General features: G+C 46.2%; 1 protein-coding gene across 1 annotated transcript in view; it reads left to right on the top strand.

Moving 5' to 3' along the window:
- Window positions 1-23,482, top strand: part of LOC133341129 (oncoprotein-induced transcript 3 protein-like) — a 36,243-nt gene that overhangs the window by 1,151 nt on the left and 11,610 nt on the right. Inside the window, exons 2-14 of the mRNA XM_061549600.1 lie at window positions 7,228-7,245; window positions 7,768-7,785; window positions 8,167-8,184; window positions 9,230-9,244; window positions 10,564-10,578; window positions 12,765-12,899; window positions 13,822-13,836; window positions 14,384-14,398; window positions 16,591-16,725; window positions 17,648-17,662; window positions 18,209-18,223; window positions 19,035-19,169; window positions 21,806-21,940. Of these exons, the coding sequence (XP_061405584.1) occupies window positions 19,166-19,169; window positions 21,806-21,940 (139 nt within the window). The 5' untranslated portion in view covers window positions 7,228-7,245; window positions 7,768-7,785; window positions 8,167-8,184; ... (7 more) ...; window positions 18,209-18,223; window positions 19,035-19,165. The remainder of the gene's footprint in view (window positions 1-7,227; window positions 7,246-7,767; window positions 7,786-8,166; window positions 8,185-9,229; window positions 9,245-10,563; window positions 10,579-12,764; window positions 12,900-13,821; window positions 13,837-14,383; window positions 14,399-16,590; window positions 16,726-17,647; window positions 17,663-18,208; window positions 18,224-19,034; window positions 19,170-21,805; window positions 21,941-23,482) is intronic.

Raw genomic sequence — 23,482 nt, 5'->3', positions numbered from 1 at the left:
CCACCCCGTGTGCTCACGGAGTCCCCGCCCACTGTGTTTGTTATCCGTTAGCTCCTATGCAAACAGCCCTACACAAACAGCCCCTCTGTAACAGCCCTACATCACCCCCCCCTGTACAGCTCGCAGCCGTCCCGGCTGCAACAACTTCAATAAAGGTTATTTAACCCCTGGATCCCCGCGTGTGCCTTAAAAAAACGTTTTTAACGATAACATGAAGGGAACAACAGCAACAACAACAACAACGACAACAACAAAACCCACAACCCCGACGGGAACAATCCGACGCACCCCCCCTGAATAAATACGAATACCGTAAGAGCGACGTATATACAGGTTTAGCAGGAAACCCCTAGCACGCATGCAACACAACAAAAATGTGGTAGGAGCTCCCCACCGACGCAGCACCCCGCAACCGTACATAAGAGAATTAAGTGTTCTTCCAATGCATTATAAGAGTCTGCGCATTTTTGCGCGTGTCCTTGCTGCAGGCCCGTCACACGGGGCAATCCCGGGTGGCGAACCCGCCGGTGGCAGTTGTTCATTTTGTATTGAGTCCGCGTCTGACGTCGCGAGACCCTCGGCATCCCTCGCAGCGGTAGGTGGGTGCGAGCTCGTCAATCCCGGTGCACCTGTGGGTGGGACAGCCGGCGACACGTCAGGCGAGGGCAGTAAGGACGGACCCTTTGAGTCGGCCGACCCCCCACATGTTTGGCCACGCGTGTGTGGAGTGGGGCCTCGCACCGCAACGAATGGTTTTAGCCTCGAGGGGTGCACAAACCACCGGCGCTTCCCCCATTTGATGCGAACACACTGAGGCCGCAGAACCTCGACCACCTCTACAGGACCCCTCCACGGCCGCGCCAGTTTAGGGGATGTTGCGAGCGGTACCTGGGGGCAGTGCAGCCATGCCCTGTCCCCCGGCTTCCACTGCAGCACGTGCGCGCGACCCAGTCTGAGGCGCTCGTTTGCTTTTTGACGCTGTTCTGAATTTAACATGGCAGCATCCCGTGCCTCAGTCAATTTTTCAAGGTTGAATTTGACATGGTCAATTAATTTTGTTTTACCCAGTGGTGTGGGGATCTGCAGCTGCGCCCGAATGGGTGGGTCAGGGTCGCGCCCATACATGAGGAAGAATGGCGAAAATCCCGTTGCAGCATGGGGGGCCAATCTGTATGCTGCCAAGACCCCTTGAATTTTCAAGTCCCAATCAGTCTGTGAGTCCGAAACCTGCTGTGATAACATAGACGAGATGGTGCGATGCAGACGCTCGACCATCCCGTCAGTTTGCGGGTGATAGGGGGAAGTACAAATCTTTTTCGTTCCTAGGAGCTCACAAACCTGTTGGAGGAGTTTTCCGGAAAAATTTCTACCCTGGTCGGTCAGCAGCCGCTCCGGGGCACCTTTGTCCATGACATAGCCTTGGACAAAGGCGTCGACGATGGCTGCTGCCGACTGATTGGCCAGGGGCCAGGCCATAGGCCAGCGCGTAAAATACTCGACCCCGGTTAACAAGTATCTGTTTCCCCTAGGGGTGGCGGGGAATGGGCCCAGAATATCCAGCGCGACAAGTTCGTTTACTCTGGAGACCCTGATAGACTGCAAGGGCGGGTTTGATTCTCGTGCTGGTGGTTTTCGCTGTGCACACCGCGGGCATGAAGCCAACAGATCAGAGACATCCCTTGTCATGCCTTGCCAAAAGAAATCACGCTGGAGCAAGGCGAGGGTCTTTTGGGTACCCAGGTGGAGGAGGCGCTCATGAGCAGCCCACACCACCCTACCCCGTAAGCCCGAAGGGACCACCAGCCGGTGTCGGTGGGATTTTCCGTCCCAGTGCAACAGCAACCCCGCGTGCATTTCCCATGCGTCGGCATCACCCGATCCCCGCCCTGCCTCCCCGGCGCGACGACGCAACGCGAGGAGGGAGGTATCCTCCATCTGGAGGCGCCCCCATTCCTGAATGTGCAACCCCAGCAGGGAATCTTTCCCTTGTTGTTCAATAGAATTCTGAACAACTGTCCCGCCGTCGGCGGCGGCCGCAAGGCCCGGAACCGACACGTCCCCTGCTGGTTTGCAACGTCCCGACCCCAGGAGGCACGCGCATTCCGAGGTGGTTGGCATGCGCGACAGAGCGTCCGCGTTGGTGTGGCGGACGCCCTTACGGTATGTGGTGTCAAAATCAAAATCCTGGAGGATCTCCAACCATCGGGACAATTGTCCCGATGGCTGTTGAACTCGCAGGGCGTACTGCAGTGCCGCATGATCTGTGCGGACGGTGAAATGCCGACCGTACAGATATGGGCGATACTGTTGGATGAAATAGACAATTGCCAACAGTTCTCTGCGGGTAACACAATATCTTTGCTCTGCTTGAGACAACACCCGACTGCCGTACGCAACCACCCGTTCGACGCCGTCAACCACCTGGGAAAGCACGCCCCCAATACCCGTGTTGCTCGCATCGGTGTCGAGCAGGAACGGCTTTGAAAAATCGGGGTAGATCAATGGAGGAGCTTTTACCAAGGCGTCCCGAAGGGAGCAAAAAGCAGCCTCCTCCTCTTGGCCCCAGTGGAACCGAACCCCCTTTGATGTCAATGCGTGTAGGGGTTTGGCAATTGTTGCAAAGTCGGCGACGAACCGTCTGTAATATGACGCGAAGCCGACGAAACTCCTGACCTCTCCCACCGTGGTGGGAGTTGGCCAGGAGCTGACACACTGCATTTTGGCGGGATCGGTAGCAATACCCGAGCGCCCTACGATGTGCCCCAAATAACGCACGGAATCGCGTAACAAATGACACTTTTGGGGCTTGAACTTCAAATTAGCAGCCCGCATCTTTAGGAAAACCGCCCGCAACCTCTGGAGATGTTCGTCATAAGTTTTAGCGAAGACAATAACATCATCCAAATAAATCAGGCACGACTCCCATTGCAATCCAGCCAAAACCAATTCCATCAAACGTTGGAAGGTTGCCGGCGCTGAGTGTAAGCCCATCGGCAACCGGTTGAATTGGAACAGGCCGTGCGGTGTACGGAAAGCAGTTTTAGGTTTCGACTCATCATCCAGAGGAAGCTGCCAGAATCCCGAAAGTAAATCCAGCGTGGAGAAAAATCGCGCTCCCGCCAAGGCGTCCAGCGATTCGTCCATCCATGGGAGCGGGTATGCGTCGGCAACCGAGATTTTGTTAAGGCGCCGAAAATCAACGCAAAACCGCAACGAGCCGTCCTGCTTTTAAACCAGGACGATCGGCGCTCCCCAAGGGCTGGTAGAGGGAGAAATGATGTCGGCGGCTAACATGTCATCCACAGCCAATTTGACATGGTCCTTTTCGGCGGGACTCAACCGAAACGGATTTTGGCGAATTGGCGCGCTGTCACCCGTGTCAATATGGTGACGCAGCAGATGAGTGCAACCCAAATCATATTTATCTCGACTAAAAACGTCGGAAAATTCCTGCAGTAGTGATCTAAGCTGTTGGCGCTCTGAATTTGACAGGTCCGTCGATCCCGCACAAAGCGCGTCGAGCCACCCGTCATCGCTGTCCGAATGTGGGTGCAGTCGGGTGGCGGTGCTGACATGATTCGCAACCGGTTCCTCGCAGGGCATCGGCGTCGCGTGCGCAAGCACCGTCCCTCGAGGAACCACAACAGGTTGCGATCCCACATTGAGGACCGCGATGAAAGGGTCACCATCTCCCCTCACAACGGTCAGGGCCGGAATCAAATGCGGTCCACTAACCCCGGCCCTAGACGGTCCCAACAGGATCCCCTGGGCCCCGATACCCTCTGCGAAGGGCCGACGAAGTTTTAGAGGTACTAACATCTGAGCCCCCGGCGGCACACGAACGGTTTCGACGACGGACGCTGGTATAGTTACGAACGCCGTCCGAATCACAGAAGGGGAGGGTAAGAACGCCATGCGCCGTCCCGACGGGAGCTCAATGCATCCCTGGTCTATTAAAATACGGATCGGCATTTTACCCAAGAAGTCCGTCCCCAGCAGGCACGGAACCGCCAGCGAGGAGGAAACAAAAATCGGGCCTGATAATTTGATATCCCCGATACAAATTTGCGCTCGAATTTGTCCAATAATACCAAGGGAGCCCCCATTCGCCGCATAGAATGGGACATTAACTGGTAGTAAGGGACGGCTTTGGACAGGCAAAATGTTGTAAATCAATTCGGAAATAATGGTCGCCGATGCCCCCGTGTCAACCAGGATGCGTACCTCAACCCCGTCAATAAGTCCCACGACGGCCGACGACCCTGACGATGCGGCCACAACGCGATGGGCCAACGCGGACCACTGCCCGGGCTCAATTCGAGTCCCCACAGTGGTACGCGCCGGCCCGTCGCGATGCGACGTCGTCCCCCCATTCGTTGCGATGCGAGAGTGTGCGACAGGTGTGTGTGCTGGCCAAACATGTGTGGTGTCGCGACTCGCCGGATCATGCTGATGGAGCTTGGGAGGAGGAGGAGGCCCGGCGTCCTGGCGAGGCGTCGTCCCACGCTGTCGGGGAGAGCGGCACCCCGAGGCGACATGGCCCCGGACGCCGCGGTTGAAGCAGCGCGGAAGCGGCGGCGGCGATGACGGACGGTCGAAGCGGCTCGACCCATCCCAGCCCGGCCGTGCTCCCGTCCCCTGCTGCCGACGATGGTTGACGGCGAAGACCTCCTCCGCCGGGAGGGTGGCTGCCGCCACCGCACGCCCAGCCGCTGCTCTGCTGGCCTTCCGCCGCTGCGACAGCAGGTTGGCGTGGAGGAGTCGCGCCGCTTGTAGAGAAGTCATCTCTGTATCCTCCTGTGCCACGACGGCGATGTCCAGGTCGTCTGCTAGCAGGAGGATTTTCTCAGTCACCATGGCGTCGACCCCGTCCTCGTCCATGCGAGGAAAGGCTGTCTTGGCCAACGCCAGGAGACTTGTTCTGTAAGCCAGCGGCGACTCCTTCGCGCCCCGCTGGCGGTCGTAGAACTGCTGCCTACACTCCGCGGAAGGCCCGTAGACTCCGGCCAGCAGCTGCAGCGCCATCGGCAGTGTAGAGCGCTTCTCCTTCGGCGCCGATGTGAGGGCGGTGAGCGCGTCGCCGTCGAGGAGCGCCGGCAGCACGCTGAGAGCTTCAGCGTCTGTCCATTTGGCCATTTCTTGGTGGGCGAGGAAGCGTCTTTGGAAGCCGCCCCAGTCGCCCTCTGCGCCCACAAATTCTTTAAGCGGAGGCAGCCTTTGGTGCAGCGCAGCGGTTGCCGTGGAGTCCCGTGGGCTGCTGTCTCCCTGACTCGGCTGTGTCTCGGCGCGAACGGCAGATGGTATCGCCTGTCGCAGCCTTGATGACGCGCCTTCCTCCGTCGTTGACGCGGCAGCCCCAGCGCGGCCGATGTCGGACCCAAGGTTGAGGTTGGCCACGCCCCTAGCGGTCGCCGCGTCGATGGCGGGAAATTCAAAGTTTGAATCTTCGGAAATGGCGGGAAGGCGCTCCGGACGCCGGCTCCCCTCGCCCCGCGGTAGACCACCAGCCCCCAGCCGTGTGATGTTTTCTAGCGTGGCGGCAGCGGCGTAGAGCAGTTCAGCCAGCCTCTCGTGAGCCAGCCTCAGCTCGTCTGTCCGCGGCTCCTCTTCATGCCGACGCTCCGGTAAGAACGCGTCCGGCCCCGGCTGCACGTTGTCTTGTTGAGCCATCTCGGGCTCGACAATTTCGGCGGCGTCTTCCATTTGCTGTACTTTGGCTCGAGCTGATTGGCGCGTGTCCATGTTCGTGGTTCTTCTGACGCCAGATGAAGTACTCTTGAAGACGCGTGGACACCGTAGTAAGGCACACGTATTTATTTACACAATGTCGTACAGCACTGGAGGGATGTATCGGCCCCCTCACCCGTATAACTGGGAATTCACCTCTAGCTAGCCTTCCTAGCCGAGTCCTCCGCTAACGGGCTAGGGGAGGCTGTCTGGCCCGACACTGGTCAGTCGGGCTACGGTACCCGGAATCCCAGAGGACTAACTCTGGTTCCGGAACCACGCCACTGGCTCCAGCCTGCGCTGCCCTTACAAGGGCGGCGTCCCAGGGGGAGTCCAGGGCCTATCTGGCCGGTCTTCCTTCTTCCTTTAACTACACTAAGACTCAACCCCGAGCTCTCTGGCTCATCCCTTTTTATACCCCCCTAGAGGATCGAAACCCCCCTCACGCCGTCCAGTGCGGACGTCGTTGCGGGCACCACCCCGTGTGCTCACGGAGTCCCCGCCCACTGTGTTTGTTATCCGTTAGCTCCTATGCAAACAGCCCTACACAAACAGCCCCTCTGTAACAGCCCTACACTTTTTATAGAGGCGTAGACGTTTTGACCTCCCTTCTGCGCTCTTGCACAATGTTGGGGGAGGGGGGATTACTGAGGCAACGTACATTATGCATGTGCATTATGCGAGCCCTTTGAATTTGTCCTTCCTGTCTATTGTGTTTATTATAATAGCCCTACCAACGGTAATCGCTATTGAGGTTCGTTGCCCTTTGTCGGAATGTATTTAATTAATTTATTATTTGATGATTCGCTTCCACGCAGCACTAAGGCGGCAGCTATCCGAACGGTTAAAGTTATTTTGATTTCTTTCAATTTCGATAGATTATCTAATCAGTTTTGGCCAGTAGTAGCTAGTTTTGCACAAAACTTCAACATTATCAAAATCAATTGAGTGTCCTTGTTGGCGCGCGTGTTCTGCTACTGCTGACAGTTGCATTTGGGAGAATGTAATATTTCTCTGATGTTCTTTTCGTCTCGTGCTGATCATTCGTCCTGTTTGCCCAACGAAACATTTACCACACGTGCAGTTAATCCTGTACACGCCTTCTGATAGCTTCGGTAATACATCTTTTGTACCCGATGTTAATTTCTGTATTTTATGTACCGTGCCAAATCTTACTCGGATGTTTTGTTTTTCCAAACATCTGGATAGTTTATCAGTTACTCTCGCAGCTTCAATGCTCTTGTTATTTTATTTGGTTTTGGTATTCAGTGGCCTGTTGTTTTGTGCATCATTGTAACCGTTCATTTGCAGTGCTTCTTTAACATGTTGAATTTCACTTCTCAGACTGTCACCATCTGACGCTTTCTTAGCTCGATGAATGAGCGTCTTGATAAGAGTAGATTAATGTGCGGTGTGATGGTCGCGAAAGCCTACGTGTTAAACTGACCAAGTAAAATGCCTGTTTGTCTATTTACATGTCCTCTTTGTCATATTGGGCAGCTCCTACGACAACTCAAGGTGAGATCTTGCGATGCAACTCGTGTAGGTGCAGCAAATTGAAAGTGATGCTGGCTAAGTTGAAGAGCTGTGTAGGACAGTACTAACTTGTACACCACCAAGACGTGGAACCAAGATAATCAATTGACAGGTTACTCTGTGAGACCTTTCCAGACATGTCAATTAAAAGCGAGAACTGGAGGCTAGTGATTGGCTATGCATACAAATAAAATGGACCCCCTTGTGGTTTAGTTTATTTCACGCATCTACTTGACCTATAGCCACCAGTTTCTCTGGAAGTGAGATAAATTGTGCACCATTTAAGAATACAGACGTTTATAGACTGATGGTATATGAGTTTAAAGGTTTAAAGGCAGGAGCTAGATCCCTAACAATCAAACATATGTCCATCATACTGAAGTGAAATATTCCAGGACGTGGTCTTCATTAATCATTAAGAGAAACAGAGTTAATCAATTTTATAATCACACCACATGAACGTGTTTGTGTCTCTTTACATATATTCACCATCATACGGAGCAGCTCCTACGACAACTCTTGGTGAGATCTTGCAACACATCTCGTGTAGATGCAGAATATTGAAAGTGATGCTGACTCGGCTATGGAGCTATATAGGACAGGACTAGCTTCTACACCAACAAGAGATAGCGCTGAGTTAAGAAGGCACTTGCTGGTTCTTTTTCTTATAAAGCTTCTTGTTGCATCTTCACAGCACATCTATTACTATCGGCAACTCTAGAAAACAAGACTTCATAGACTTCATGGTGTTAGGTTTTGGTGTAATGTACCCAGCAAAGTGAGTTAGATCCTTGTACATGGTTAACATTGTCAAGGAGTGATATCTGAATTGGACCTGTGTTCCCATTTCACCATGAAATTCCTACTTGTCTCCTGACATGTCTTCATTGTCGTACGGAGCAGCAACTACAACAACTCCCGGTGAGATCATGCAACGCATCTCGCGCAGATAAAACACATTGAAAGTGACGCTGACTCAGCTGCGGAGCTGCATAGGACCGGACCAGCTTCTACACCAACACGAGATAGCACCTAGTTTAGCAGGCACTTGTTGTGTGTATTCTCTTGCTTAGCTTTCCATTGTATCTTCCAATCACAATTATAGTTGTAGACAACTGTATTAAAGATATTAAGGTAATAAATCAAATATGGTGTGAGGCCTTGGTGCAGTAGCCTTAAGGACTCTGTTATGAACCCAGAGAACTGATTAGATTCCCACTTGTGGATATAACTGAGAAGTGATATTTCAATTTTCTTAGGGCCCCATTTTACCATCCAACACCTATTAGAATGCCTGTTTGTCTCTCTACATGTCCTGAATGTCATACGGAGCAGTTGTTATGACAACTCCAGATGAGATTTTGCAAGGTGACTTATGTTTATGCATCAAGCTGAAAGTGGTACTCGCTAAGCTGAAGAGCTGTGTAGGACACTACTGACTTGTTCACAAAACAAGACGTGGAACCAAGATAATAAATTCCTAGGTTACTCTATGATACCTTTGCAGTCATGTCTATTAAAAGTGAGAACTGGAGGCTAGTGATTGACTATTCATGAAAAGTAAAACGGATCACCTTGTGGTTTAGTTTATTTCACGTATCTTCTTTACCTACAACAGCCACCAGTTTCTCGGGAGGTGAGAATTTTAACGCCATTCAAGAAATCCGACGTTCATCTAGTGATGAAATTTGAGCTGAAAGGTTGCCAAATGCGGGACCTCGATCCCTAACAATAGAATGTGAATCATACTGCAGATATATATATTCCAGGACATGTTTTCTGCATATATCATTCGGAGCAGTGGCATCCATCAATAATCACACCACGTCGTGATCTTTATTTTATTTTATTATTTTTTATTAATTTTGATGTTTTACCTACGTGACTTTACCGAAAACACCTAAGAATATAATTACACCACATTAACCTGTTTGTGTCTTTCTATATGCGCCATCATACGGAGCAGCTTCTACTACTCCCGGTGAGATAATTCAAAGACACTTGTGTAAACACAGAATATTGAAAATGTTGCTGGTTTAGCTGAGGAGCTGTATTGGACAGGACTAACTTCTATGTCAAATAAAGATGTGGACCCCTATTAATTGAGCATGTGGCAACTCCAAAAATACATATTAAAAGTAATTATGTTTCAAGTATTAAGTATTTTGCAACTGTGGGACTTTAGTCACTAACAAGAGAATATTAACACATTTACACTGACGTTCAATATTTTAGGACAAATATTCTGCATAAATCATCAATAGTTATAGTGTTCAGACATTGATATTCACTATCATATTTACGTATAAGTTTATCTTTTCACGCCTTCACCCTCATATGGTGCAGGTCTCGATACACGTGTTGAGTTCATGCAACATGTGTACAGACAGAATATTGAAAGTGATGCTTTGTGTAGGACAGGACTTGCTTCCACACCAACAAGAGATAGCAACTCGTTTAGCAGGTGCTTGCTGGTTAACTTTCTTATATGGCTCTTCATTAGATGTAAAAGTTCACTTATTTGTAATCGTGTACATTTGTGATGTTAATTTCATGAATAAAACGTTGAGTGGTGGGCGGTGGGCGGGCGAAAACGGTGCAGTGGTGGGACTGCTATGAACTCATTGACTTAAGTTCGATTCCCAGACCACAGCTAACATCGCTGTAATACTGAAATTTGGTCTTTGGACCACCTTTCACCACGCAACACTGACCAGCATGGTGGAGTACAGTCAGTGTTGGGTTAGGGTTAGGTGAGACCACGCACCACAACTCGTGTATACGCGGCACATTTTAAGTTATTCTGACTCAGCTGAGCAGAACCATCGAACGGCACTCTCATTAATGATAAACAGGACATGGCAGCCAGTTAAATGTGCATCATATGGCATGCTTTAACGTGTCATTCTACAGGATATTAACATTTATATTTATTACGATGGTGATCTGGAGGTTCGTATTTGGCAATTATTGAAAAGAAAATGCATGACCTTGTGGTTATGAATGTATTATTATTGTACATTTAATTATCTGCAACAGCTCCCATTATCACTGTTGGTGAGAATTTTTACACCACTCGTGAAGCAAACATTTTGAAAGTAATGATAGTTCAGCTGAAAGTTTTGTAGAGTCATGAACTTTATTCGTTTCAAGAAATAATTGCACATGACACGAAAGTGAAATTTTCTAAGGTATGTATTCAGCATGAATCATGAAGAGCTGTATAATTTAGGAATGAATAATCACTCCATATTAATCTGTTTTTGTCTCTCTACATGCAATCGCCATCATACGGAACAGCTACCTCGACTCCCAGTGAGACCACGCACCACAGCTCATGTATACACGGCACATTGAAAGCAATTCTGGGTCAACTATAGAGCTGCGTAGGAGAGGACTACCTTATACAGCAACAAGAGGTAGCACCTCGTTAAATACAGTGAGGGAAAAAAGTATTTGATCCCCTGCTGATTTTGTACGTTTGCCCACTGACAAAGAAATTATCAGTCTATAATTTTAATGGTATGTTTATTTGAACAGTGAGAGGCAGAATAGCAACAACAAAATCCAGAAAAACGCATGTCAAAAATGTTATAAATTGATTTGCATTTTAATGAGGGAAATAAGCATTTGACCCCCTCTCAATCAGAAAGATTTCTGGCTCCCAGGTGTCTTTTATACAGGTAACGAGCTGAGATTAGGAGCACACTCTTAAAGGGAGTGCTCCTAATCTCAGCTTGTTACCTGTATAAAAGACACATGTTCACAGAAGCAATCAATCAATCAGATTCCAAACTCTCCACCATGGCCAAGACCAAAGAGCTCTCCAAGGATGTCAGGGACAAGATTGTAGACCTACACAAGGCTGTAATGGGCTACAAGACCATCACCAAGCAGCTTGGTGAGAAGGTGACAACAGTTGGTGCGATTATTCGCAAATGGAAGAAACACAAAAGAACTGTCAATCTCCCTCGGCCTGGGGCTCCATGCAAGATCTCACCTCGTGGAGTTGCAATGATCATGAGAACGGTGAGGAATCAGCCCAGAATTACACGGGAGGATCTTGTCAATGATCTCAAGGCAGCTGGGACCATAGTCACCAAGAAAACAGTTGGTAACACACTATGCCGTGAAGGACTGACTTTACCGAAAGAACCAAGAAGATGAATCCCTGCAGTCACGAAAGCTTTAAATCGAAACATCTGAATGATTCAGAGGGCAACTGGGTGAAAGTGTTGTGGCAGATGAGACCAAAATGGAGCTCTTTGGCATCAACTCAACTCGCCGTGTTTGGAGGAGGAATGCTGCCTATGACCCCAAGAACACCATCCCCACAGTCAAACATGGAGGTGGAAACATTATGCTTTGGGGGTGTTTTTCTGCTAAGGGGACAGGACAACTTCACCACATCAAAGGGACGATGGACGGGGCCATGTACCGTCAAATCTTGGGTGAGAACCTCCTTCCCTCAACCAGGGCATTGAAAATGGGTCGTGGATGGGTATTCCAGCATGACAATGACCCAAATCACACGGCCAAGGCAACAAAGGAGTGGCTCAAGAAGAAGCACATTAAGGTTCTGGAGTGGAATAGCCAGTCTACAGACCTTAATCCCATAGAAAATCTGTGGAGGGAGCTGAATGTTCGAGTTGCCAAACGTCAGCCTCGAAACCTTAATGACTTGGAGAAGATCTGCAAAGAGGAGTGGGACAAAATACCTCCTGAGATGTGTGCAAACCTGGTGGCCAACTACAAGAAACGTCTGACCTCTGTGATTGCCAACAAGGGTTTTGCTACCAAGTACTAAGTCATGTTTTGCAGAGGGGTCAAATACTTATTTCCCTAATTAAAATGTAAATCGATTTATAACTTTTTGACAAGCGTTTTTCTGGATTTTGTTGTTGTTATTCTGTCTCTCACTGTTCAAATAAACCTACCATTAAAATTATAGACTGATCATTTGTCAGTGGGCAAACGTACAAAATCAGCAGGGGATCAAATACTTTTTCCCCTCACTGTAGGCACTTGCCGGTTATTTTTCTTAATTGGTTCTTCATTATATACAAAAAAATCACCTGGCTTATGATTGACAACTGTAGAACACGTGTCCTATTTTAATCATGTACATTTTTCAGCTTCATTTCAAAAAGGGTGGGGGGGGGGGTAAAAATGGTGCATTGGTGGGACTGTGCTATGAACACATTGACCTAAGTACCCCAGACCATGGCTAACATCGTTGATGTGATACCGAAATTTGGTCCTCGGTCTTCCTTTTACCATGCAACACTGACCAGGATGGTGATGTATGGTCAGACAACCTCCATGGCTTACAATGTGTAGAGACTTTCATCCAGCTATAGATTGACAATGGCTGACGTTTGCATTGAGCGATTGACTTTGTCAAGTTTAAGCGATGCCACTGAAGAGAATATAATCCTTTATGTGATGAGATGCAAAGAATAACCTGATCCACGGCATAATTGTGATACCTGTATCTGCAGTCCTTCGTTGTGCATCGAACCCGTGCCAAAACGGAGGGGACTGCATAGAGGGGTTGGTTGTCGAGTGGGGCATTCGGAACCCCTACTCGTGCATTTGCTACGGAGTCTTTTACGGGCCGGATTGTGAATATGGTGGTGAGTATGGTTCTTACTGTACTCATGTGCTTCTATCTTGTTGCAAATATATATGAACCATAGATAAGTTCAGTCACCATGCTTATCTTTGTGGGGTGTGAAAATGAATGTATAGGATATATTTAAACAATGTTTGCAGGGCTTACTCCCATCCGGAAAATAACGTGATGCTTTGAGATGGCGCAGTGATGCCGTGGTTTGCGACACCACACTTTGAATCGGCTGCCCTGAGTGTGAATCCTAGCTATAGGTAACATCAGTGGTGACATCTGAACCATTTCTGGGCCCCACTTCACCAATCACCATGCCATGATTAACAAGGCGTGGAGAAACCTTTCCTCAGCATTGCATGAGAAGGGATTTCAAATTATTATTTTATCTTAAAGGTTTTGTGAAGAAAGAAACTTGATCACTAAAAATAACCTTCAGCCACAAGACCGAGACATAAAATAAAAATAAATCATAATTAGTCGAGGACATCTCATTGACAAATTTTCATTTGCTATAGAAATGAAACTGATTGTTCAAATGGTTTTACTTATTGTGCGGTTTATTTGTGGTGTTATTCATATACATTGCTATTAAACGCGGTCGCCCAGTGTTTGTCAAAAAGGTGGTTGTGTAGAGGCAGGAGCTTGATCACTAACTCGCACATTGCATGATCTACAATAGACACGATTGCCACTGCTATTAATATAATTTGCATACGATCCGTAAATCAGAAAATTGAAAAATATATTTTTTATGATCGTTTTGTAGAGGCACGAGGATCATCCTTTAAAAAAAGTAGTTAAACATAACACTAAAGTGAAATATTTTCGGACGTGCATTCAGGATGAATAATGTAGAGCAGTATAATTAAATAATTAATGATTTCATCTGTTTCTGTCTTTCTACATGCAATCACCATCATACGGAGCAGGTACCACAACTTCACGTGAGACCACGCACCACAACTCGTGTATACGCGGCACATTTTAAGTTATTCTGACTCAGCTGAGCAGAACCATTGAACGGCACTCTCATGTATGATAAACAAGACATGGCAGCCAGTTAAATGTGCATCATATGGCATGTTTTAACGTGTCATTCTACAGGATATTAACATTTATATTTATTACGATAGTGATCTGGAGGTTCGTATTTGGCAATTATTGAAAAGAAAATGCATGACCTTGTGGTTATGAATGTATTATTATTGTACATTTAATTATCTGCAACAGCTCCCATTATCACTGTTGGTGAGAATTTTTACACCACTCGTGAAGCAAACATTTTGAAAGTAATGATAGTTCAGCTGAAAGTTTTGTAGAGTCATGAACTTTATTCGTTTCAAGAAATAATTGCACATGACACGAAAGTGAAATTTTCTAAGGTATGTATTCAGCATGAATCATGAAGAGCTGTATAATTTAGGAATGAATAATCACTCCATATTAATCTGTTTTTGTCTCTCTACATGCAATCGCCATCATACGGAACAGCTACCTCGACTCCCAGTGAGACCACGCACCACAGCTCATGTATACACGGCACATTGAAAGCAATTCTGGGTCAACTATAGAGCTGCGTAGGAGAGGACTACCTTATACAGCAACAAGAGGTAGCACCTCGTTAAATACAGTGAGGGAAAAAAGTATTTGATCCCCTGCTGATTTTGTACGTTTGCCCACTGACAAAGAAATTATCAGTCTATAATTTTAATGGTATGTTTATTTGAACAGTGAGAGGCAGAATAACAACAACAAAATCCAGAAAAACGCATGTCAAAAATGTTATAAATTGATTTGCATTTTAATGAGGGAAATAAGCATTTGACCCCCTCTCAATCAGAAAGATTTCTGGCTCCCAGGTGTCTTTTATACAGGTAACGAGCTGAGATTAGGAGCACACTCTTAAAGGGAGTGCTCCTAATCTCAGCTTGTTACCTGTATAAAAGACACATGTTCACAGAAGCAATCAATCAATCAGATTCCAAACTCTCCACCATGGCCAAGACCAAAGAGCTCTCCAAGGATGTCAGGGACAAGATTGTAGACCTACACAAGGCTGTAATGGGCTACAAGACCATCACCAAGCAGCTTGGTGAGAAGGTGACAACAGTTGGTGCGATTATTCGCAAATGGAAGAAACACAAAAGAACTGTCAATCTCCCTCGGCCTGGGGCTCCATGCAAGATCTCACCTCGTGGAGTTGCAATGATCATGAGAACGGTGAGGAATCAGCCCAGAATTACACGGGAGGATCTTGTCAATGATCTCAAGGCAGCTGGGACCATAGTCACCAAGAAAACAGTTGGTAACACACTATGCCGTGAAGGACTGACTTTACCGAAAGAACCAAGAAGATGAATCCCTGCAGTCATGAAAGCTTTAAATCGAAACATCTGAATGATTCAGAGGGCAACTGGGTGAAAGTGTTGTGGCAGATGAGACCAAAATGGAGCTCTTTGGCATCAACTCAACTCGCCGTGTTTGGAGGAGGAATGCTGCCTATGACCCCAAGAACACCATCCCCACAGTCAAACATGGAGGTGGAAACATTATGCTTTGGGGGTGTTTTTCTGCTAAGGGGACAGGACAACTTCACCACATCAAAGGGACGATGGACGGGGCCATGTACCGTCAAATCTTGGGTGAGAACCTCCTTCCCTCAACCAGGGCATTGAAAATGGGTCGTGGATGGGTATTCCAGCATGACAATGACCCAAATCACACGGCCAAGGCAACAAAGGAGTGGCTCAAGAAGAAGCACATTAAGGTTCTGGAGTGGAATAGCCAGTCTACAGACCTTAATCCCATAGAAAATCTGTGGAGGGAGCTGAATGTTCGAGTTGCCAAACGTCAGCCTCGAAACCTTAATGACTTGGAGAAGATCTGCAAAGAGGAATGGGACAAAATACCTCCTGAGATGTGTGCAAACCTGGTGGCCAACTACAAGAAACGTCTGACCTCTGTGATTGCCAACAAGGGTTTTGCTACCAAGTACTAAGTCATGTTTTGCAGAGGGGTCAAATACTTATTTCCCTAATTAAAATGTAAATCGATTTATAACTTTTTGACAAGCGTTTTTCTGGATTTTGTTGTTGTTATTCTGTCTCTCACTGTTCAAATAAACCTACCATTAAAATTATAAGGCTGATCATTTCTTTGTCAGTGGGCAAACGTACAAAATCAGCAGGGGATCAAATACTTTTTCCCCTCACTGTAGGCACTTGCCGGTTATTTTTCTTAATTGGTTCTTCATTATATACAAAAAAATCACCTGGCTTATGATTGACAACTGTAGAACACGTGTCCTATTTTAATCATGTACATTTTTCAGCTTCATTTCAAAAAGGGTGGGGGGGGGGGGTAAAAATGGTGCATTAGTGGGACTGTGCTATGAACACATTGACCTAAGTACCCCAGACCATGGCTAACATCGTTGATGTGATACCGAAATTTGGTCCTCGGTCTTCCTTTTACCATGCAACACTGACCAGGATGGTGATGTATGGTCAGACAACCTCCATGGCTTACAATGTGTAGAGACTTTCATCCAGCTATAGATTGACAATGGCTGACGTTTGCATTGAGCGATTGACTTTGTCAAGTTTAAGCGATGCCACTGAAGAGAATATAATCCTTTATGTGATGAGATGCAAAGAATAACCTGATCCACGGCATAATTGTGATACCTGTATCTGCAGTCCTTCGTTGTGCATCGAACCCGTGCCAAAACGGAGGGGACTGCATAGAGGGGTTGGTTGTCGAGTGGGGCATTCGGAACCCCTACTCGTGCATTTGCTACGGAGTCTTTTACGGGCCGGATTGTGAATATGGTGGTGAGTATGGTTCTTACTGTACTCATGTGCTTCTATCTTGTTGCAAATATATATGAACCATAGATAAGTTCAGTCACCATGCTTATCTTTGTGGGGTGTGAAAATGAATGTATAGGATATATTTAAACAATGTTTGCAGGGTTTACTCCAATCCGGAAAATAACGTGATGCTTTGAGATGGCGCAGTGATGCCGTGGTTTGCGACACCACACTTTGAATCGGCTGCCCTGAGTGTGAATCCTAGCTATAGGTAACATCAGTGGTGACATCTGAACCATTTCTGGGCCCCACTTCACCAATCACCATGCCATGATTAACAAGGCGTGGAGAAACCTTTCCTCAGCATTGCATGAGAAGGGATTTCAAATTATTATTTTATCTTAAAGGTTTTGTGAAGAAAGAAACTTGATCACTAAAAATAACCTTCAGCCACAAGACCGAGACATAAAATAAAAATAAATCATAATTAGTCGAGGACATCTCATTGACAAATTTTCATTTGCTATAGAAATGAAACTGATTGTTCAAATGGTTTTACTTATTGTGCGGTTTATTTGTGGTGTTATTCATATACATTGCTATTAAACGCGGTCGCCCAGTGTTTGTCAAAAAGGTGGTTGTGTAGAGGCAGGAGCTTGATCACTAACTCGCACATTGCATGATCTACAATAGACACGATTGCCACTGCTATTAATATAATTTGCATACGATCCGTAAATCAGAAAATTGAAAAATATATTTTTTATGATCGTTTTGTAGAGGCACGAGGATCATCCTTTAAAAAAAGTAGTTAAACATAACACTAAAGTGAAATATTTTCGGACGTGCATTCAGGATGAATAATGTAGAGCAGTATAATTAAATAATTAATGATTTCATCTGTTTCTGTCTTTCTACATGCAATCACCATCATACGGAGCAGGTACCACAACTTCACGTGAGACCACGCACCACAACTCGTGTATACGCGGCACATTTTAAGTTATTCTGACTCAGCTGAGCAGAACCATTGAACGGCACTCTCATGTATGATAAACAAGACATGGCAGCCAGTTAAATGTGCATCATATGGCATGTTTTAACGTGTCATTCTACAGGATATTAACATTTATATTTATTACGATAGTGATCTGGAGGTTCGTATTTGGCAATTATTGAAAAGAAAATGCATGACCTTGTGGTTATGAATTTATTCTTATTATTGTACATATAATTATCTGCAACAGCTCCCATGACCACTGTTGGTGAGAATTTTTACACCACTCGTGAAGCAGATATTTTGAAAGTAATGATGGTTCAGCTGAAAGTTTCATGGTCATAAACTTTATTCGTTTCAAGAAATAGTTGCATATGACACGGAAGTGAAATATTCTAGGGTATGTATTCAGCATGAATCCTGAAGAGCTGTATAATTTAGAAATGAATAATCACTCCATATTAATCTGTTTTTGTCTCTACATGCAATCGCCATCATACGGAACAGCTACCACGACTCCCAGTGAGATCACGCACCACAGCTCATGTATACACGGCACATTGAAAACAATTCTGGGTCAACTATAGAGCTGCGTAGGAGAGGACTAGCTTATACAGCAACAAGAGATTGCACCTCATTAAATAGGCATTTGTCGGTTATTTTTCTTAATTGGTTCTTCATTATATACAAAATATCACCTTCCTTATGATTCACAACTGTAGAACACGTGTCCTATTTTAATCATGTACATTTTTCAGCTTCATTTCAAAAAGGGTGGGGGGCAAAAATGGTGCATTGGTGGTGGGACTGTGCTATGAACACATTGACCTAAGTTCCCCAGACCATGGCTCTTCCCCCCCTCCAACCCAGCTTAAAAAGACGCTCCAAGCCTGGGGTTGTCATTCAGACTCTGTCTTCTCGACAGACCTGTTCTTCGCCTGAGGACGGCTGCTTGCGTTGTGGCCGAAACGTCGTGAGAATTATTTTATTATGTTTTATTTTTATTATTTTATTATTTCCCTTCTACGTGACTTTACCGAAAGAACCAAGAAGAAGACATGGCTAACATCGTTGATGTGATACCAAAATTTGGTCCTCGGTCCTCCTACCTTGCAACACTGACCAGGATGGTGAAGTATGGTCAGACAACCTCCATGGCTTACAAGGTGTAGATACTTTCATCCAGCCATAGATTGACAATAGCCGACGTTTGCATTGAGCGATTGACTTCGTCAAGTTTAAGCGATGCCACTGAAGATAATCTAATCCTTTATGTGATGAGATGCAAATAATAACCTGATCCACGGCATAATTGTGATACCTGTATCTGCAGTCCTTGGTTGTGCATCGAACCCGTGCCAAAACGGAGGGGACTGCATCGAGGGGTTGGTTGTCGAGTGGGGAATTCGGAACCCCTACTCGTGCATTTGCTACGGATTCTCTTACGGCCCGGTTTGTGAAAATATGTGTGAGTATCTCTACTTATTGGTGCATCTGCTTGTTGAAAATATTTATGAACCATATATAAGTTGAATCACCATGGTTATCTTTGTGGGATTTTAAAATATATTAATAGGATATATTCAAATAATATTTCCATGGTTTACTCTCATGCTGAAAATAACGTGATGCTTTGAGATTTTTAGAGGGCGCAGTGACGACGTGTTTGGGACACCGTACTTTGAATCGGCCACCCTGAGTTTGATTCCTAGCCAGGGGTAACGTCAGTTGCGACATCGGACCATTTCTAGGCCCCACTCCACCAATCACCATTCCATGATTAACACGGCGTGGAGAAACCTTTCCTCAGCAGTGCATGAAAAGGGATTAAAATTATTGTTTTATCCTATAAAGGTTTTGTGAAGAAACTTGATCAGTAAAAATAACCTTCAGCCACAAGACCGAGACCTAAAATAAAAAGAAAACCATAATTAGTCGAGGACATCTCCATATTAACAAATTTTCATTTGCTATAGAAATCACACTGTTTAAATTGTTTTACTTATTGTGCGATTTATTTGTGGTGTTATTCAGATACATTGCTATTAAACGCGGTCGCCCAGTGTTTGTCAATGAGTGGTTGTGTAGAGGCAGGAACTTGATCACTAACTCGCACATTTCATGATCTACAAGAGCCACGATTGCTACTGCTATTAAGATAATTTGCATACTATCCGTAAATCAGAAAATTGGAAAATATAGTTTTTTCTGATCGTTTTGTAGAGGCACGAGGATTACATAACACCAAAGTGAAATCTTTTCGGACGTGCATTCAGGATGAATAATGTAGAGCAGTACAATTCAAACATTAATCATTTAATCGGTTTCTGTCTTTCTACATGCAATCACCATCATACAGAGCAGCTATCACGACTCTATACCAGACCACGCACCACAACTCGTGTATACGCGGCACATTTTAAGTTATTCTGACTCGGCTGAGCAGAACCATCGAACGGCACTCTCATTCATGATAAACCAGACATGGCAGCCAGTTAAATGTGCATCATATGGCATGCTTTAACGTGTCATTCTACAGGATATTAACATTTATGTATTACGATGGTGATCTGGAGGTTCGTATTTGGCAATTATTGAAAAGAAAATGCATGACTTTGTGGTTATGAATTTATTATTATTATTGTACATTTAAGTATCTGCAACAGCTCCCATGACCACTGTTGGTGAGGATTTCTACACCACTCGTGAAGCAGACATTTTGAAAGTAATGATAGTTCAGCTGAAAGTTGCGTAGAGTCAAACTTTATTCGTTTCAAGAAATAGTTGCATATGACACGGAAGTGAAATATTCTAGGGTATGTATTCAGCATGAATCATGAAGAGCTGTATAATTTAGGAATGAATAATCACTCCATATTAATCTATTTTTGTCTCTACATGCAATCGCCATCATACCCAACAGCTACCACGACTCCCAGTGAGATCACGCACCACAGCTCATGTATACGCGGCACATTGAAAGCAATTTTGGGTCAACTATAGAGCTGCGTAGGAGAGGACAAGCTTATACAGCAACAAGAGATGGCACCTCGTTAAATAGGCATTTGCCGGTTATTTTTCTTAATTGGCTCTTCATTATAAACAAAAAATCACCTGCCTTTATGATTCACAACTGAAGAACATTAATCATGTACATTTTCAGCTTCATTTCTAAACGGGCGGGGGGGGGGGGAGATGGTGCATTGGTGGGACTGTGCAATGAACACCTTTACCTAAGTTCCCCAGACCATGGCTAACATTGTTGATGTGATACCGAAATTTTGTCCTCGGTCCTTCTACCATGCAACACTGACCAGGATGGTGAAGTATGGTCAGACAACCTCCATAGCTTACAAGGTGTAGAGACTTTCATCCAGCCACAGATTGACAATGGCCAACGTTTGCATTGAGTGATTGACTTTGTCAAGATTAAGTGATGCCACTGAAGATAATCTAAGTCTTTATGTGATGAGATGTGTAGAGGTGTTACGGGAGGGCGAACAAACACACCAGGGGTGGTTATGCCCGCAGGGGGAAGGATGCTTACATCCACGTCCGCATCGTTTAGCCTGGGGGGCTGAAACGGCGCTGTGATCCCCAACGGCCCCACCCCTCGGGGGGGGGGAGTTGCTTTATAAGGCGGTGAGCCGGTGGGCTCGGGGGTTCAGTGTTTAGCTTAAACCAGTGAAGAAAGAAGACCGGCTAGATAGGCCCTGGGACTCTCCTGGATCGCTGTTCTAAGGACTGACCAGGGCAAGCCAGTGGCGTGGCCCCGAGAGCCCAGAGCCGATGCTCTTGTAAGAGCCGGTCTGGTGACTAAGGGTGCCGTGATCCTAGCTTGGCCAGAGCTGGATCAGTAGCCTCCCCTAGCTCTCGAGTGGAGGACCTGGGAATCGGCTGGCCGGGATAGAGATAGTGGGATCTCCCTGTTAGATGGGTGAAGGGGCAGATACCCCTTCGAGTGTTGTATACCTTGGTCTGTATTGAGTAAAACGTTTAATAAATAAGTGTGCCTCCGACTACGTCATCCACGTCTCATTGAACCTACTACAGATGCAAAGAATAACCTGATCCACGGCATAATTGTGATACCTGTATCTGCAGTCCTTGCTTGTGAATCGAACCCGTGCCAAAACAGAGGGGACTGCAAAGACGGGTTCGATGTCGAGCGGGGCATTCGGCTCCCCCACTCGTGCATTTGCTACGAATTATTTTACGGCCCAAATTGTGAATATGATGGTGAGTATGGTGCTTACTGCACTCATGTGCTTCTATCTTGTTGCAAATATATGAACCATAGATAAGTTCAGTCACCATGCTTATCTTTGTGGGGTGTGAAAATGAATGTATAGGATATATTTAAACAATGTTCGCAGGGTTTACTCTCATCCTGAAAATAACGTGATGCTTTGAGATGGCGCAGTGACAACGTGGTTTGCGACATCACACTTTGAATCGGGAGCCCTGAGTGTGAATCCTAGCTATCAGTGGTGACATCTGAACCATTTCTGGGCCCCACAACAATCACCATGCCACGATTAACACGGCGTTGGAAACCTTTCCTCAGCAGTGGATGTGAAGGGGTTTCAAATTATTATTATGTTATAAACCTTTTGGTAAGAAGGAAATATGATCAGTAAAAAATAACGTGCAGCCAAAACACCGTGACCTAAGTCTAAATTAGCATTATTAAATCGGATAAATGTTTCCTGCTATAAAGAAAAAACTATAATTATTTCAATTGGTTTACTTATTGCGTGGTCTATTTTGTTGTTCATGTACATAAACTGCTATCAAGCACCGGTCAACCAGTGTATGTCAAAGAGTAATAGTGTAGACGCAGGAACTTGATCACAAACTTGTGAATATTCACAGTAGGACTGGCTTAGCTTCTCCACCAAACAAGACATAATACAATTAATTTGGCATTTCATGACACCTTAACATTTACATCCACTTCCATGGTGAACTGGATGGATGAGTATTGCGAGTTGAAATGATTTAAAAATTCGTTAAGTGTATCTTTGCCCTGTGGCCAGACCACCAATGTGTCAGCCACACATCTAAACCAAGCAGATGGTTTTAGTGTGCTTGAAGCTATTGCTTTTGTTTCAAAATCTTCCATGTGTAGGGGTGTTAACGGAGGGGCTGTTATACAATGGGATCAGATGGGAAAGAAACACAGTGGGCGTGGCTATGTCGGTGCACGGGAAGGTGCTCCCAGCGACGTCCGCATCGGGCAGCCTGGGGGGCTGACTCGGAGCTGGGATCCCCCGGGGCCCCACCCCTCAGCGGGGGTTTTGGTATAAAAGGGGATGAGCCGGAGGGCTCAGAGAGAGATGTTGAAGCTAACCAGTGAAGACTGAAGATCGTCGTAGATAGAGCCCTGGACTCCCCTGGATCGCCGCCCTTATCAGGGCCGAACAGGATCGAGCCAGCGGCATGGTCCCGAGAGCCAGAGCCGGTGCTCTTGTAAGAGCTGGTCTGGGACTCCAGGTACCGTGAGCCCGACTTACCAGTGTCGGGCTAGCTAGCCTCCCCTAGCCCGTTAGTGGAGGACTCAGAGGTAGGCTAGGCGTAGCTAGAGAGTGTATCCCCAGTTAGACGGGTGAGGGGGCCGATACCCCCTCCAGTGTTGTATGTCAGTGTTGTGCTGTACCGACACGGAATAAATACGTGCGCCTCCAACCCCGGCGTCCAAGTCTCCTGGAACACTATTACACATGTTCAAAATCGCTATCACAGGAGACAAATAAGAGCCCATTGCTGCTCCTTCCTTTT

The sequence above is a fragment of the Lethenteron reissneri genome, chromosome 2, assembly GCF_015708825.2.
Source record: "Lethenteron reissneri isolate LAM-NWPU_2019-01 chromosome 2, ASM1570882v1, whole genome shotgun sequence".
Lineage (NCBI taxonomy): Eukaryota > Metazoa > Chordata > Hyperoartia > Petromyzontiformes > Petromyzontidae > Lethenteron > Lethenteron reissneri.
This window is presented reverse-complemented; position numbering and strand designations above follow the sequence as displayed.